Consider the following 16,423-nt stretch of genomic DNA (forward strand, 5'->3'; position numbering starts at 1 on the left):
CTTCTTCTTACAAAGTGTCCTATTGTAGGTCCATGATGTCCAATTTATATGTATATATATATATATGATATTTTGTTTTGAATCAAAATATTGCTTGGGAGGATGCAGCCTGATACAGCCTCAGTCAGTGCTAGTTTTGCAAGCTTATAGAGGTCATTGGATGGAATCACTTAAAAAGACAGGAGTGGGAGTAGTTAGGACTTGGCACTTTCACTGCTGTGGCCTAGGTTCAGTCCCTAATCAGGGAACTAAGATTCATGCAAGCTGCAAGTGGGGTAGTGTCACCCAAAAAAAAAAAAAAAAGCCAAAAAATTTAACACAGACTTAGTGAATTATCCTGGGGTTAGGACCTCACAATTTTTAGATGTTGTTGCTAATAAGTCTTTAAAAGCAACAGAAAGAAATAAAAAGGAACAGGACTTCCCTTGTGGTCCAGTGGTTGAGAATCTGCCTGGCAATGTAGAGTACATGCATTCAATCCCAGGTCCGGGAAGATTCCACATGCCATGGGGAAACTTAAGCCCTCAAGCCTGCAAACTGCAACTACTGCGTCCACGTGAGCTAGAGCCCATGCTCTGCAAGAAGAGAAGCCACTTCAGTGAGGAGCCCATGCACTGTAATTAGGGAGTAGCCCCCACTCACCACAACAGAGGAAACTCATGCAAAGCAGCAAAGACTCTGCCAAAGAAAAATTAGTAAAATTTTTCTAGTTTTAGTAGATGATTAGGTAGGATTAGTAGAGATGATTGACATTCAAAAATAATTATGTTCTCATGTAATAGATGTTGTAACAAGAGAAACGTCAAGGTACAATGAAAGTTGAAGGAGTAGTAAATTGCTAAATTCTGGTGGTGACAAGGTCATCCATGAAGACTATCTTTTTTGGGGAACAGGAGAAGCTCATTCTCAGTGGTTGATGAAGGGAAGGAGAGAAAAGAAAGGCATCTACTAAATTTTATATGTTTATATATATTTATGGGACTTCCCTGGTGGCTCAGTTGGTAAAGAATTCGCCTGCCAAGCAGGAGACCCAGGTTCAATCCCTGGGTTGGGGAGGTTCCCTGGAGAAGGAAATGGCAACCCATTCCAGCATTCCTGCCTGGGAAATCCCATGGATAGGTGAGCCTGACAGGATACAGTCCATGGAGTTGCAAGAATCAGACATGACTTAGTAACTAAACCACCACCATATATATTTATAGAACAGTTTTGAAAACTATATATAGTGAATACCATTAGCCTCTGACCCACTCCTTTCATTCTAGCTGTTAATCTCCATGTCCCAAAATGCTTAACTCCTGTTGCACAAAGATATCCAATACAGTGCCCAACTCAGACTTTCCTGCATTGGGGGTTGGGGGTAGGGGGTACTCTGAGAGTATCCAGGAGAGGCCTGGGAAGGTGTGTGGTGTGGTCTGACATCAACAGCCAAAGATACGTCTTGTCCTCTGGTCTCACCATGAAGAGAGTAAGATTTGAACTACATAGTGGAGGATAAATTGAAGATTGACTGGCAGACAATGGAGGAAGGACTTTCTGAGAAGAGGGAATAGATTATGTGAAGACCAAAGGCCGAAGCTTCAGGGAAAGGAAAATCTCTTTTGCTAGTGTTACAGCAAGATGAGTGAATGAGTGGCCTCACTCAGGAATGAGTAAGTGGCCTTTGTCACCACATACCTGTTGTGGCAGTCCAAACTCGGGTTAGAAAAGAATTTCCAGACATAGCGTATTGCAGAAAGGACTGAGTTTATTAAGAACAAAGAGCAGAGATAATGTGGGTGCTGCAAGAACTGCAGGCCGACCTCCTGACAGGCCAGGAAGAGCCGATGGCATGCTGTTAGAACAGTGGGTCATCTCAAGGGAGAGCTGACCCAAGGGAGAACAGAGTTCATTTCTGGGAGATACTGTTAGAACAGCAAGCCAGCTCAAGGGAGAGCCAACGCTTTTCATGGTTTAGTAGCCAATTTTTATAGTTTCAAGACAGAGAAAATTCCTATTGGAAGGTTGGCATTAGGTAATTGGTTAGGGTGCTATAGGGTAGGTACAGGGGTGGGTATTTTTGCCTAATTTAAGATCAGGAAGCTGACCTGTAAAAAGCAAGGGGGCTTTTGGCAATGGTTACAATGGGGCTCAGTCAGTTCCAGGGACCTTAGTACTGGGCTTCGCTTCTGTGCCCTTGGTGTGACTCTGGTATGGGACTCCATAATACCAGCCCAAGAGGCCTGCAAGAGTTAAGCAATCTTGGTTACTTTTGAGCTATTACTACCAACAAACACTTGTAGCTGGACTTGTCCTTCAAAAAGCTAAACAAAGCTAATTGCTCTCTTGACGACATATGAGTTGTACTCTGTACCTGGCTTTCTTCTCTCCCCTATACTCTCTTGTAGCATTCTACATTTCAAAACAGATTACACGCTGGTAGCTTTAGTGACACCAGACCCCAGCTGCTGAGTCGCCAGATGCCAGCTGTGGCTATTTTGAAACTTTGCCAAAAAAAGAAAAGAAGCAAGACCTTCATGAGGATTAAAAAAAACCTCTTCCTGTTACCAAGAGAAGGGGGCACCGTCTCCAAACTCCAAACGCTGTCTCTGTATTCCTATTTGGCATCAGTGGACAGGGAGACAATATTTTGGCAACACTGGTACAGATAATAGACACAGTGATTTGTCGCCTCTAGATACTAGTTTATTGAGTTTGACAGGCTGAATTTGGGCAGATTATTCTTCAGGCACTAGAAAAAAGAATCGCAAGATGAAAGAATTTTAATAACCATGGGTAATGCAACTTTATGATAGAGCAAGATTAAAAACTTCATAATTCCATTTTTTCTTATGTGTTAAAAATTTTTCAAGGAAAAGAACAAAGAATATAACATCAACATATCCACCACCAAAATGAATAAATGGTATCCTATCTATTTTTTCCTTCCAAGTCCTACTTCTTTTCCTTCCTTTAGGTATCCCTTTTATATTGGTCTACTTCTAATGCTTTAAAAAAAATACATGTACTATACACTACTTGTGGGGTGTGTGTGTGTGTGTATGTATATATACATATATACTTGGGGATATATACTATATAGTATTTTTTAAAGTTTGTAAAGTTCATATAATTCATTTAGTGTGACATTTTTGTTTTGTTCCCCTCAATTCTGTTTGCAAAATTCATCCACATAGACCAAGTTCATTAATTGTAGCTGCTGTGTGGTGTTCCATCACAGGAATACACTCCAATTTGTATATTTGCTGCTGATAGACATGTACTTCATTTTCAATGTTTCATTATTACAAACTCTACATTACAGGGAACAGGCTCTAATGTGTCTTCTTGTTTTTATTAATGGGAGTTTCTCTTAAACAGTGTTTTCAGAATGTTTTTCTATGTAACTGTAACTCATAGTGAGAAACATCTTTGATATCAAGACCCTGGTCATGTATGAAATAAATGTTTAATAAGATGATGCCTACTTTTGCTACATGCACTCTATTTTCTGTTCTATTCCTTTTTTGTAAAATGCTGAATGTACCCAATACATTTATTCATGACCTACTAATGGATTGAAAAATACTGCTGTAAGGCAGCAGATTTTCTGGTTCCAAAGATACGTGCATTTTCAACTTCAGTAAATATGTATTGTCAAGTTGCTCTCCAAAGTGATTGTGTCTGTTCTATAGGATACGAGACTCCTAGTTTCTTCACATCATTGCTAACACTTAAAATGGTCAGACTTTTAGGTTATTGTGAATCCAATAGATGTGAAATGAATCTCATTGCTGATTTTGCATTTTCCCAATTACTAGAGAGGTAGAGTAAGTTTTTCTATATATTATCGGTTATTTGGAATTCTTCTTCTGGAAATTATCTATTCATATCTTTGTCCATTTTTCTATTGGGTTGTTTATCATCTTTATTATTGTTGTTGTTGCTGGTTTGTAGGAATTCTTTACATATATCCATCTTTTTCTAATATACTTGTATGTTGCAGATAACTTCTCCCCATTTCCCTGTCACTTATATTTTAACCTTAAGATGTCTTTTATGTAGGATGTTTTAATTTTTTAATAGTAAATTTTATCAAAATTGCCCATTTTTTATAATTTGATTTAAGAAATTAGATCATGAGTATATTCTTTTTTTTTCCGATAATTTTGAAAGTTTTGTTTTACAACTTTAGGTCTTTCACTCACCTACAGTTTATTTAGCCTGTGCTTTTTCTGTCTTCTGAAACTTTGAGTGCTCACCATTTGATTCTTCACCACATTTCTCTCTAGTGTGAAGTCTCTGACACTCTAGCCATCTTACCTCCTCCCTCTGAGTCTTTCTCTTAGAAACAGCAGAATGGGAACATAAGTGAGGGTCCAGGTTTAGAAAACTAGCTCTCTGAAAGCCTGTAAAGAAGAAGGGGCAAAGCTGAGGTAAAAGGAGACATCAAGAGGCATCCCTGCAAAAGATGGTGCACTGACTTGCACTGGGTGGCCCCTTCTTCATCCTTCACACCAGGGCTAGGAACCCCAGATTCCTGCAAGAAGAATTATGCTTGTGGGGAGAAAGAAGTGTTTCAGAGGAGGGACCCTGAAAGAAAGGACGTGTAGACTTGAGACAGGATCCTGTGTCCTATGACTTTTTAAAAAAACTTTTTGTTTTGTATTGGGATATAGCCAATTAAGGCTTTCCATGTGGCTCAGCTGGTAAAGAATCTGCCTGTAGTGCGGGAGACCTGGGTTCTGTCTCTGGTTTGGGAAGATCCCCTGGAGAAGGGAAAGGCTACCCACTCCAGTATTCTGGCTTGGAGAATTCATGGACCTTATAGTCCATGGAGTCGCAGAGTCAGACAGGATTGAGCGACTTTCACATAGCCGATTAACAGTGTTGTGATAGTTTTAGGTGAATAAAGGGACTCAGCTATACATACATACATACATATGTGTGTGTGTGTGTGTATATATATATATATATATATATATATATATACACATATACATATATATCCATTCTCCTCTAGTTATGTCCTAAAGTCCTTCTACATCTACTTTCTTATTTTATCTCTCTCCCCTACCTTCAAACCCTGTGAGATTTTTTTTTTTTTTTGTCTTGGACTAGAAGACTGTGAAAGTGAAGCATATAGAGTCACATAGAAGTTTTTGGTGAATTTAAGGAAGAGCCAGGTCTCCTATCATCAAACTAGAAGGTTTCAGGCAAGCCCAGCTTGAAACCAAGTTGTAAGAGAAGACTTGTAAGAGAGGAGCAGTATCCCAAAATTACAAGAAGTAACCTTTGATTTCTAGTGTAATCTTGGCAGTCAAAATCATCAAAAAGCCTTTATTGGGGCCTCCTTGCAATGCACAATTAAGGTAGACACTGAAATAAATTTAGAACATATTGCTCACGAACATATTCTAAGAATCCACACTCGATGAAAATTAATATAAGCAGATAAGCAAAAGACATACCGATATGACAATAAAGAAGATGTGGACCAATGGGCAGTAAAGTGTCAACATTGAACATGTCAGAAGTCACTGCAGTTCACGGAAAAGAGCCTTTCTGGGAGAAGAGCAGAGCCTGGTAGGTGATGAGGGTTCAAGTTCAGGGAAACTATTACCGAACAATTAGGGAGGGCAGGTCTCTTGCCTTCTGACTTCTTCCCCTCCCTTCTACCCAACACACACATGCCCCACCCCCAGCTTTTCCTCTCCTAGGCAACATAACCCTTGCCAAGGCTCAAGATCAGAGGAAGTTTTACTTTGTGTTAGTCTTTGAGTCTGAATTAGGGACCTTTACCCAGCATCGGTAGGAACCACCCTCAGGAGCCACTTCGTGCTCCCTCGCACGTCCACAGCAATTAGAGCAAAAGGACAGAGGTAAGGACACTCCTGGAGGGAAGGTCTCTCCACCCAGCTTTGGCAGGGTCTCCCGGGATCTCTACCATTGGCCTTGATACTCACTGTGGCACATGGCTCATTACTCCACCTGCCCCCATTTGCTGAGTTTCTCCTGCCTTTGGTTTCTGTGGGAAAATGGAAGCCCTTGTTCCAAGGTACCCTCAGGGCAGGCACCTCTGCACATTCAGCAAGATTCGTCAATGTCTCACATAGCTGAATCAATATTAGAAAGAGTCCAAGGATTTTGCAGTTTAATATCACTCTCAGAATATCACTGTCAAGTGTTCTAATGTAGGAAAATAAAGGACTAATATGTTCACATATACATGCAAATATATACGTTACTAAATGTACATGCATTGCTCAGGCGGAAGTCACTGGCTCTGTCTCAGGGTCTTCACACTCTCTTTTCCCTCTGCCTGGAAGTTCTCCTCCAGATAGTTATTCCTGTGACTTGCTCTCTCACTTCAGTCAGGTTTATCCTTCAAAGTGAGGTCTTCCGTAATCAGTCCCTCTAAAATAGCCCTTCACCTCTGGCTCTTACTGCTTCTTACTGTGCTCTTTAAATTTATTTCTGAAATAGAATTTATCACTGCCTGACATATACTTACTGACTTCTTATCTTTACCCATGTCCCAGAATGTAAGTTTCCCGAGAGCAGGAATTTTGTAGGTCTTTTTTGTTTAAAGATTTTTTTGACGTGGACCATTTTTAAAGTCTTTATTGAATTTGTTACAGTATGATGTCTGTTGCTGTTGTGTCCTGTCCCACCCTTTGCGAGCGGGCTAGCACACCAGGCTCCTCTGTCCTCCGGTATCTCCCAGAGTTTGCTCAAATTCATGTCTGGTGATGTTATCTAACCATTTCATTCTCTGCTGCCCTCTTTTCCTCCTGCTTCTGTTTTATGTTTTTTTTTTTTTTTTTTGGCCTTATGGCATGTGGGATCTTAGCTCCCTGACCAGGGACTGAACCCACATAGCCTGCATTGGAAGACGAAGTCTTAACCACTGAACCACCAGGGAAGTCCCTGTATGTCTTAACTGCTACTATTTTCCAGTGTCCAGAACAGTATCTGGCACAGGGTAGATCCTCAATGCTGTATTATATGGATGAAATGAAATGGAACAAACATGTGTTTGTGTGTCCTCATTCTAATGTTGTTTGGTGACATTAAACAGGAGAGACTGAGATGTCTTTCTGAACTAATCCTATTCGGCTTTGGAAACTTGGTCACTCTGAACCTCTGACCCTACCTCTTGAGAAGACTCCTCCCCAACCTCTTTTGAGTACAGGTGACTCATCCTCTAACTCCAAGGGTCAGCTTATATCCTAGGTACCCCTGACCACTATTTTTGGTTTAAGATGTGGCTCATAACCCAAGTTAGGTGTCAGACAGAGCCCTCCCTGAGATTTTTGCTGGAATGACAAGGGAAAAAATATTTGTCCGCTAGTAGTAAGGATTCTATCAGCCCAGAGCAGATGGTGGCTGCCCTTCCACCATGCAGGCAGAACCTGTCTGAGAATAAACCATGCTGGGACTGAAGTAGAGCCCAGAGTGAGAGGGAGTTAGAAAGAAAGAGACTAGTGGATGGTGGCTTGGTTGATATTATCTGAATCCCCAGATGAAGCCCTGTCCAAGTTAACTGTACCATTGGGTTATGTGTATGATTCACTTCTCTTTGAGCATGGTCTGAATTGGGTTTCTATCATGAGTAAGCAGAAACCAAAACAAGGGAATTTGCTGGTGGTGCAGTGGTTAGGACTCAGTGCTGTCACTACTGGGGCCTGGGTGCGATCCCTGGTCAGGACACTAAGATTTCTGCAAAATTCAAGGGGAAGCCAAAAAAAAAAAAAAATCTAATGCCCATTTTGCTGTATAATTTATATTACATCAATTTTCATTTGTTTACTAAATGGCACATGCAGGTTTTTACCTAAAACTTTTGAACATTTCTATAGCTTACAAAATAATCTTGTATATATGTATCACTTAATTTTAGCACAAGTATGTGAGGTTGGGTATAGATTATTCTTTTGGTTGGCTAGACTGAAGCTCAGAGAAATCAAGGAATTTACCCAATAACAAACAGCTAATAAATGTCAGAGCAAGAACTCTAAGTAGTTCTTTGGCTCTAAATCTAAGGCCTATTCTATGGCTTCTCAGCTACTTAAGTAACTGTAGACTTTCCTTCTGAATTTCTTTTTTGTTTCTCTATTTTGAAAAATTAAAAAAAAATTTTTTTAACCACATTGTGTAGCTTGTGGGATCATAGCTTCCCAACCAAGGATTGAACCCACACCTTTGGCACTGAAAGCACCAAGTCCTAACCACTGGACCACCAGGGAACATCCCCCTTTTTTTGGTCTCTCTTAATAGAAGAGACGCTCTCTTAGAGATAGGACATTGCTCTTCACCTTGAGTCTTTTAATCCCTAGGGCAGCTCCCTGGAATAAGTGGGGCTCAGGGTGGAGGGTTCATTCTCACTGAATGCAAGGGGAGAGTTTGCTAGGTCTGTTCTCTCATCAAGGAGTTTGTAATCGGCTGCTGAAATAATGCATATGGATCACAATGGTGTTTTTCCACTTTTTTTTGACTGCTACAGTAAGAAAAATATTTTACATTAACCCAGTATATACACACATATTATTAAAATAAAGTTTCACAAAATAATACCTACTTTAGTGCTTGTGACATTCTCTGATATTTCCTATTCCTTTTTTTTTTTTTTTTACAAATTCTAATTGTGACACACTGAATTGATTTCATAATCCAATAATGTATTGAGACTGAAAAGCATTATTATAGGTCACATATGTATAAAGTCAAATCCAAGCTAAAGTTCACATCCCATGAGAGTCAGGAAAGGGTTTAAAGGGTGGGTGACATTTGAGTTATATCTTGAAAAATGAACAAGATTTCAGTACTAGAAGCACAGATGGAAGTAACAATAGGAGTCAAGCTGCAGGGTCAGGCAAGCTCAGGGTGTGTTCTGGATGGAGAGAATATGATATTCAACTGGAATGAAAGTTTTGCACAATGGAGAGGTGAGAGATGGGGTGGAAAGAAGGCTGGAACCATGGCATGGGAAACCTTGAATGTCAGATGAAAAGTCTATTCTTTATTTAAATTTGATAATGTGGGCAAAACATCTTCCACATGGCACTCAGTCAACCTGTGCTCCCTTCCCCTTCCTTCTCCTTTACTCCATAGGCAGTAGGGAGCCTTTGGTAGTTTCTAAGTGGGGAAGAGAAATGAACAGATTGACCAGGAGGATATGAGGTCTTTGAGGTCAGAGCAGTGGAGGCCTAAGCAGGAAGGTGACAGCTGAAAGACAGGAGCACCTGACCTGGGCAGATAGGCTATAGTCATGAGCATCGTGTGATGAGATGATGAGGAATCAAGAGAGCTTTTCATTGCCAAAATTCCAGAAGCTGCAAATACAGGGAAATTGTTGGAACAAGATGGTTTGAGGAGAGAGGAGGATAGCTTGGGGTGCAGCAACATTGACTTTCCAGCTGGCTGTCCAGGGAAAGAGACAGAGGTGGCTGTAGCTTGGGGGAGGAGGCTATAGAGACTAACTCTCGGGAGTCATCCTCAGGAAGGTGAAATGCTTCTGGGGCTTTGAAGCAATGCCGCCAGTCTTGGAGTCTTCCCTAAGGCAGTGAGAGTGCCCAGGACAAAGTCCTGGCCCTGACAGAGGATTCTAGGTAAAGAAATAGCCAAAGCAACTCCATGGGCTAATGCTATGGGAAAGGGAAGAATACAGTATAGGGTGACACAGAAGACACACTTCACTCAGAGACTAGAATTACAGAGGGTGTTCTGGAGGAAGGAACATCTATTTATTTATTTGGCTGTGCCAAGCCTTATTGCAGCATGTGGGATCTTTAGCTGTGGCATGCGGAAACTAGTTCCCTGACCAGAGATGGAACCTGGGTTCCCTGCATTGGGAGCCTAGAGGCTCAGCCACTGGACTACCAGGGAAATCCCTGCTAGAGGAAGGAATATCTAAAGTGAGGCATCAGAAACTTCCCTAGTGGTTCAGTGAATAATAATCCACCTGCCAATGCAGGGGACACAGTTTCGAGCCCTGGTCCCGGAAGAGTCTACATGCTGCTGAGCAACTAGGTCCGTGTAGCACAACTTCTGAGACCGAGCTCTAGAGCCAGAGAGTCGCAACTACTGAACCCACGTGATGCAACTACTGGAGACTGTGGGCCTGGAGTCTGTGCTCCGCAACAAGAGAAGCTACCGCAATGAGAAACCCATGCACTGCAATGAAGAGCAGCCTCTGCTCAACGCAGCTAGAGAAAGCCCATGCACAGTAATGAAGACCCATGCAAACAAACACACAAAAAGAGTAACTGGGCTTTCCTGGTGGCTCAGTGGGAAAGAATCTGCCTGCCAGTGCAGGAGGCACGGGTTTGATCCCTGGCCCGGGAAGATCCCACGTGCCACGGAGCAACTAAGGCCATGTACCACAACTATTGAGCGCTGGAACCCAGGAGCTGCAAACCCTAGAGGCTGTGCTCTGCAACAAGAGAAGCCACAGCAATGAGAAGCCTGCGCACCGCAGCTAGAGGGTAGCCCCCACCCTCCACAACCAGAGAAAGGGCCGTGCAGCAACGAAGATCCAGCACAGCTAAAAAGAGAACAAATAGAAAAATAAAAACATTTTTTAAAAAGGTAAAGTGAGACATGAATGGTGAGTAGGAGTTAGTCAGAGGATGGGCAGAGCCAGAATGCTGTAACATAGACACAATATGTGAAAAGACAGGGAGGTAAAAGAGAGCGTCGGTGCATTTGGGGAGCAAAAAATATAGGGAGTATCCCTGTGAGGCTGGTATCATACTCAGTTCAGACAAAGAAATGAAACAAAGTTTTAATAATTTACCCACGATATCTCAGTTGGCTTGACCTGGTATCCTGGTCTATTTTACGCTTAAGAGGCTGTTCTTACTCTCACTGCCCCATGAGTGTCTCTAATGCTGAGGGGGTCCCCAGTATTGTCACACTGAAACTCCAGACAGATTGCTGAGAATTAGAAGAGGACGAAAGGAGTGAACCTAAGGAATGCCTACGTGTAAGAAGTAGGAGGAAGAAAAGTCCCAGTGAAGGTCGGAGAGACAATTCAAACAGAACAACTCAAACAGTACAGTGTGATGGAAGCCAAAGAGAGAGTTGTAAGAGGAATGGTATCACATTTCAAAGATGGAGAGAGTTGTCGAGTTAGTGGTTTCTGACCCTACTTGGCAATGATCTCATTTAGCTAATGAGAACGTAATTTCTAGGGAAGAATTACAAAAGGACGGGAAAAAATGAGTGTTAAGGAAGCAGAGGAGTAAAGACCACTTTTGCAGATACGTTAATTTCTGGATACAGGAAGTCCTAAGAAGCACAGCCAAGCTTTTTGCAGTGGCAGTATTGTAACCAATGAGGTTTATCCGAGGCACAATTATCATTAATTGAAGAAAATAAATAAATAAAAAGAAGGGAAGCCAACTTCGAGATAGAGGCAGTCTGTTATTAGGAAGTGATCTTGGGATAGACACTAAGGGAAGGGAAGGAAGCAGTCTGCAGTAGAGAAGTTGAGCTGTGATGTAGGATAAAGGTTGAGCAGATCATCAGAGCTGTCCCTGGTTGGGGTGAGAGGGGTGAATCTTCACCTTCCCACATAGATCAGTCATTTGATGTGGGCTGCCTAAGAAAGGGGTAAGACGTGACTCTCGGGGCCAGTAGCATTCTCATTCCAAACAGAAGTGTTAAGTCCTTCATTCTCAAAGGGGAGACTTCCTGTGCATTCCAGTGTCATCAGAGGGAGAAATATTTTGAGGATAAAGACTTCATTTTATCTCTCTTCCCAGGTGGCTCAGTGGTAAATAATCTGCTGGCCAATGCAGGAAACAAGGGTTCGATCCCTGGGTTGGGAAGATCCCCTGGAGGAGGAAATGGCAACCCACTCTAGTATTCTTGCTTGGAAAATCCCATGGACAGAGGAACCTGGCAGGCTACAGTCTATAGGATCTCAAAGAGTTGGACATGATTTAGCAATTGAGCACACATAAAAAAACTCCATTTTGGAAATAGATACACAAATATAAACAGATATAGTATAATTATTCATCTTCATTGCTGGACAGCCATAACATATTAAAACAATGGGATGATACATTTATGGAACACCTTCTATATATCTGACCTTTGTTAGCACCAGGTGTACGAGATAAAATAATTGCCCCTATTGAGAAGCTTACATTTTAGTGGGAGAAGAAAGCACAAAAACGTTAATCCATAGGAGCTGTGCTTATCTTATTTGTACTGTATCTGTACCACCCATATTCTGCCTGATATATAATTGATTTTCAATAAATATATTCAGAATGAGTTAGTGCTAGAGTAGAGTAAGAAGTGTTTGGGTAGCAGACAGAATATAGGGCTAATGCTGCCTGGAGGAGGGCATCAGGGAATGCTTCAACAGAGGGGGATATCTTAATGGAATAATAGTAATGGGCTTCCCAGGTGGCACTAGTGGTAAAGAACCCACCTACAAATGCAGGAGGCAGAAGAGACGTCAGTTCCATCCCTGGATTAGGAAGATCCCCTGGAGGAGAGCATCACGATGCATTCCAGTTATTCTTGCCTGGAAAATCCCACGGACAGAGGAGACTGGCAAGCTACACTCTATAGGGTCACAAAGAGTTGGACACGACTGAAGCGACCTAACATATACACAATAATAGTGACAATAAAAACAACAACAGCAATAATGAGTTTTCCAGGTAAGGAAGGTATATGACTATTAACGTAACTGACGCCATCATGCCCAAGATGGCGTCAGTTCCTTTTGTCTTTCACTGACCCAACCCAGGACTGTACTGTGCTGTGAATCACTTCTCTGTTATCAAGTGTTTTGTAGTTAATAGGTACTGTTTAATAATCGCTAGTATCAGGTGGCCCCTATGCTCTGTTGATCCTCAAACAATGAAGCCTCTGCTGAGGTATTCCCATGAGACTAGTTACCCATTCATAAATCTTGCCTTGGGAATGCAGGTCCTGTTTTGAGCACCTACCCCCAACACTCTAGTTTAACAGTAAAATTGTCCCAATGGACATTGTGGTGTGGAATGTAGTTTTAAAGGCTTCTGGATCATTGTTTACGCAATCCCACCCTGTGAGTAAGTTACCATATAATAAACGGAAATATGATTATACGGAACTGCCTATCTTGCTTGCCTGTCTCAAGATGCCATCTCAGTTTGATGGGTGCTTTTTGTTCCCTCTGTCCTCCAACGAAAAGGAAGTTGTGGAAGGACTTAGGAGGGGGCTTCCTGGGTGGCTCAATGGTAAAGAACCTGCCTGTCAACGCAGGAGGCACAGGAGATGTGGTTTCCATCCCTGGGTCGCAAAGATCTCCTGGAAGAGGAAATGGCAACCCACTCCAGCATTCTTGCCTGGAAAATCCCAAGGACAGAAACGCTTGGCAGGCTATAGTCTATAGGGTCCCAAACAGTCGGACACAACTAAGTGACTGAGCAAATAGGCACGGGAGGAGTTAATATCGGGCAGTTGTTCAGGGACTACAAAAACATGAACAAGAATAGTGGGGGAGGGGATGGGAGGTGAGCATGGAAGGAAAAAAGTCTCCTATTCAAATAAAAAGCACACATCGTTCGGATACAGATTAACATCTACACAGAAATCGGTTGGCTATTGTGGTAACGTGAAATGTTCAGTGAATCTACACGAATAGGATTTTACAAAAGATATCATTTCTGAGCTTGAGATTTGAATGGAAGGAAATTGTTTCAGGTGTGTAAAATGGAGGTATTATGGTATGGTAGTTGGGATGCTGGCTCTGGGATCTAACAAATTTTTATTCAAAGCCTGGCTCTACCACTAACTTGCTGTTAAACTGAGTGAGTTACAGTCATTCAGTCGTGTCCGACTCTTTGTGACCCCATGGACTGTAGACTGCCACACTCCTCTATCCATGGAATTCTCCAGGCAAGAATACTGGAGTAGGTTGCTATTTCCTTCTCCAGGGAATCTTCCTGACACCCAGGGATTGAACACGGGTCTCCTATATTACAGGCAGATTCTTTACCATCTGAGCCACTAGGGAAGCCTACTATTAAGAGACATTTCTAAGTATAAAGACAGGTTAACTTAAAAAGTATCAGCAAATACATGCTTGACTTTATCTTATAATCTGTAGACAATACATTAGAATATGAGTGAATCCATACACGTTTTCCAAAGGAATACTGGAGACAGAAGTAGCAATAAAGTTATAAATGACAATCAACAATAAGATGAAATAATTTAGATGAAGCTTATCTTTCTAGAAGAGATGGGGGCTGGCAAGTAGTCAGGAAGGAAATATAATGTGCTTTTAATTTTGTATGAAAAATAATGTTCAGTTCCATGTTGCTGAACATAGTTCTGTTTTTGCCAAATAAGTTCTCTACTTCAAATTAATGTCCAAATCCTTTATTAAAACTCTGCTTCTGGCCTTTGTTTTGGAACGTGTTACTTCTATTGCCACCTCCTGATCGCTTAATTAACTTTAATTAGTTAACCTCCTTAACTAACAAATTACTCTTGCTCTCTCAGACTTAGGTTCCTAATATGCAAAATAAAAGATAGAGTTCTTGCCTCACAAATTTATTGTGAAGATCAATTGTTGTTTATAGCATATCAAATATATTGTTTGAGACATAATAAGAATTCCATAATGTTGTCAGTTACTATAAGTGCATTGGGGACCTAGCAGGCAAGACTGGAGCGTGTATGTTGGAAGCAGCTCCAGAGTAAAAGCCGCAGGAGGACTATGGTAGAGTCTCCTTGTAAAATGCATTTCTATTTTGGAAGTCCTAAACCAAAACAGGGTCTTTTCCTACAACAGGTTAGTTCTTGGGTAATTTCATATTTCTTCTTTTTTTCTTCTATTTTCCCATGAAGGGGGATAAACTAAGCCCAACCCAGTCTAAGGTAGTTCTGCCTTAGGGAACTTGCCTGCTGTAGAACAGGGACGAAGAGATAGGTCGGATAGTAACAAGATGACTTCTAGTCCTGGAATGAAAGGATCTTCATCTTGTGATGCTACGGCTGTCCTGTGTAGGAACTAGAGCCTCTTGCTGGAAGATGGATATGAACTGATTGCTCTTTTCTTTCTTTTCCATTATATGGTGTTTTTATATCTTTTATGCTTATTGCATGTTTTCATGGTACTAAGCAGATTTCCCATAAAACTGCCAGAAAACTTTCTGAAGGGAGCCAGTTCTTCCTTCCAGTAACCCCCTTATTCTCCCCACTCCCCTCCAATGCCTCTCCTTTCCAGCTTTGCCTCTGGCTGGCTGACTAATCTAGGATATTTGCCCGAGGCAAGTTCCTCCACCATTTTTTTCCCCAGATTGAGCAATCCCGGCTTTCTCTGGATATACATATCGCACACGTATACATAGCAGCCTCAGGTGTGTTTTGTTTTTTTCTTTAACATCAGACACTGAGTCTCGGGTTTGTGTGGCTTTGTTGTCCGCCTGTTTATTACTGATTGACCTGGCTGATGCCAGCGGGTTCTTCAGATCTCAAGGGATGGACTGGGTGGTGTTTTCACCCATACTCTGAGACTTCCTATAATTACCCTGGCACTGCACGTACCTATGTGGAAAATACTCATGGACTGTCAGGCTTGGGGTTAAGTGGTTTCAGTTTACGTCTCAGGGGTGCAGAGTCCTAGTGCACATGCAATCCTGGTTCAAGTGCCCAAACCAGCTTCACTCCAAGTGGGGGTGGCATCTGGGAAGGAAAGCAATTCCTCTTACTCCACCCCTTTCCACCACTGGAACACACAGGCTTGCCTCGGGCCCCCGTGAAATAAGACAGAGATGAAATCTTAGAATTAAAGTTTTCACATGCAATTAATTGTTCCTTAATGTCCAGGAGTGGCAGATATGTGATGCTTTCCTTTTCATGGCAGGTCAAAGATGAAATTTGATTATGCTTTGAAGGGTGTGGTTTGCTTCTCGAAATTCCCTGCAGTGTCTTTAACAATGTGTTGCCCAGAGTAAGGTAAGGGGCCTGTCTAACCAAGGGGAGGCGCACTTGTCTCCATATATAGAGGCAAGAGACAGGAGCAGCGCTGGGAGTCAGACCGAGCCTGCACAATGAAGAAACAGCTTAAGGAGGAGGCAGCCCCACAGTGTGAGCTAAGTAAGTAGCCAGCAATAAGCATATAATAGCCCAGGGAATCTACCCACCAGAGCAGACCCTGAACACGACAAGGAGGCTCCAGCCATTTTATTTTCTAGTTGCAGTAGAAGTTCCCAAAGGAAAGGTTCTGTTCTGGAGGGACTTCATCAAGCCTTTCTGAAACACCCCATACGTGTTGCAGAGAGATTTTCAGAACTAATTTGCACATTTTCTTTTCTCCCTAGGAGAAATTCGGTATGGAAACCAGCCTGTATCGGATCACTGATGATGCTCAGATCAGTTTTTTTTGGTCCCTGAATTTGGATTTTCCTTCTTGCAGTTTACTCTC

The 16,423-nt window shown here is 41.9% G+C and overlaps 1 protein-coding gene across 6 annotated transcripts in view; it reads left to right on the forward strand.

Annotated features, from left to right (window-relative positions):
* The first annotated feature begins 16,026 nt into the window (after window positions 1-16,026).
* Window positions 16,027-16,423, forward strand: part of SLC11A2 (solute carrier family 11 member 2) — a 153,163-nt gene continuing 152,766 nt past the window's right edge. For all 6 annotated transcript variants that reach the window (XR_009599900.1, XR_009599898.1, XR_009599897.1 and 3 more), the window contains exon 1: window positions 16,027-16,095. Coding sequence is in view for 2 of the 6 variants with exons in the window: in XM_027967323.3 (XP_027823124.1) it covers window positions 16,050-16,095 (46 nt within the window). In the remaining 4 variants the exon portion in view is untranslated. The remainder of the gene's footprint in view (window positions 16,096-16,423) is intronic.

Source organism: Ovis aries, chromosome 3 (assembly GCF_016772045.2).
Source record: "Ovis aries strain OAR_USU_Benz2616 breed Rambouillet chromosome 3, ARS-UI_Ramb_v3.0, whole genome shotgun sequence".
Lineage (NCBI taxonomy): Eukaryota > Metazoa > Chordata > Mammalia > Artiodactyla > Bovidae > Ovis > Ovis aries.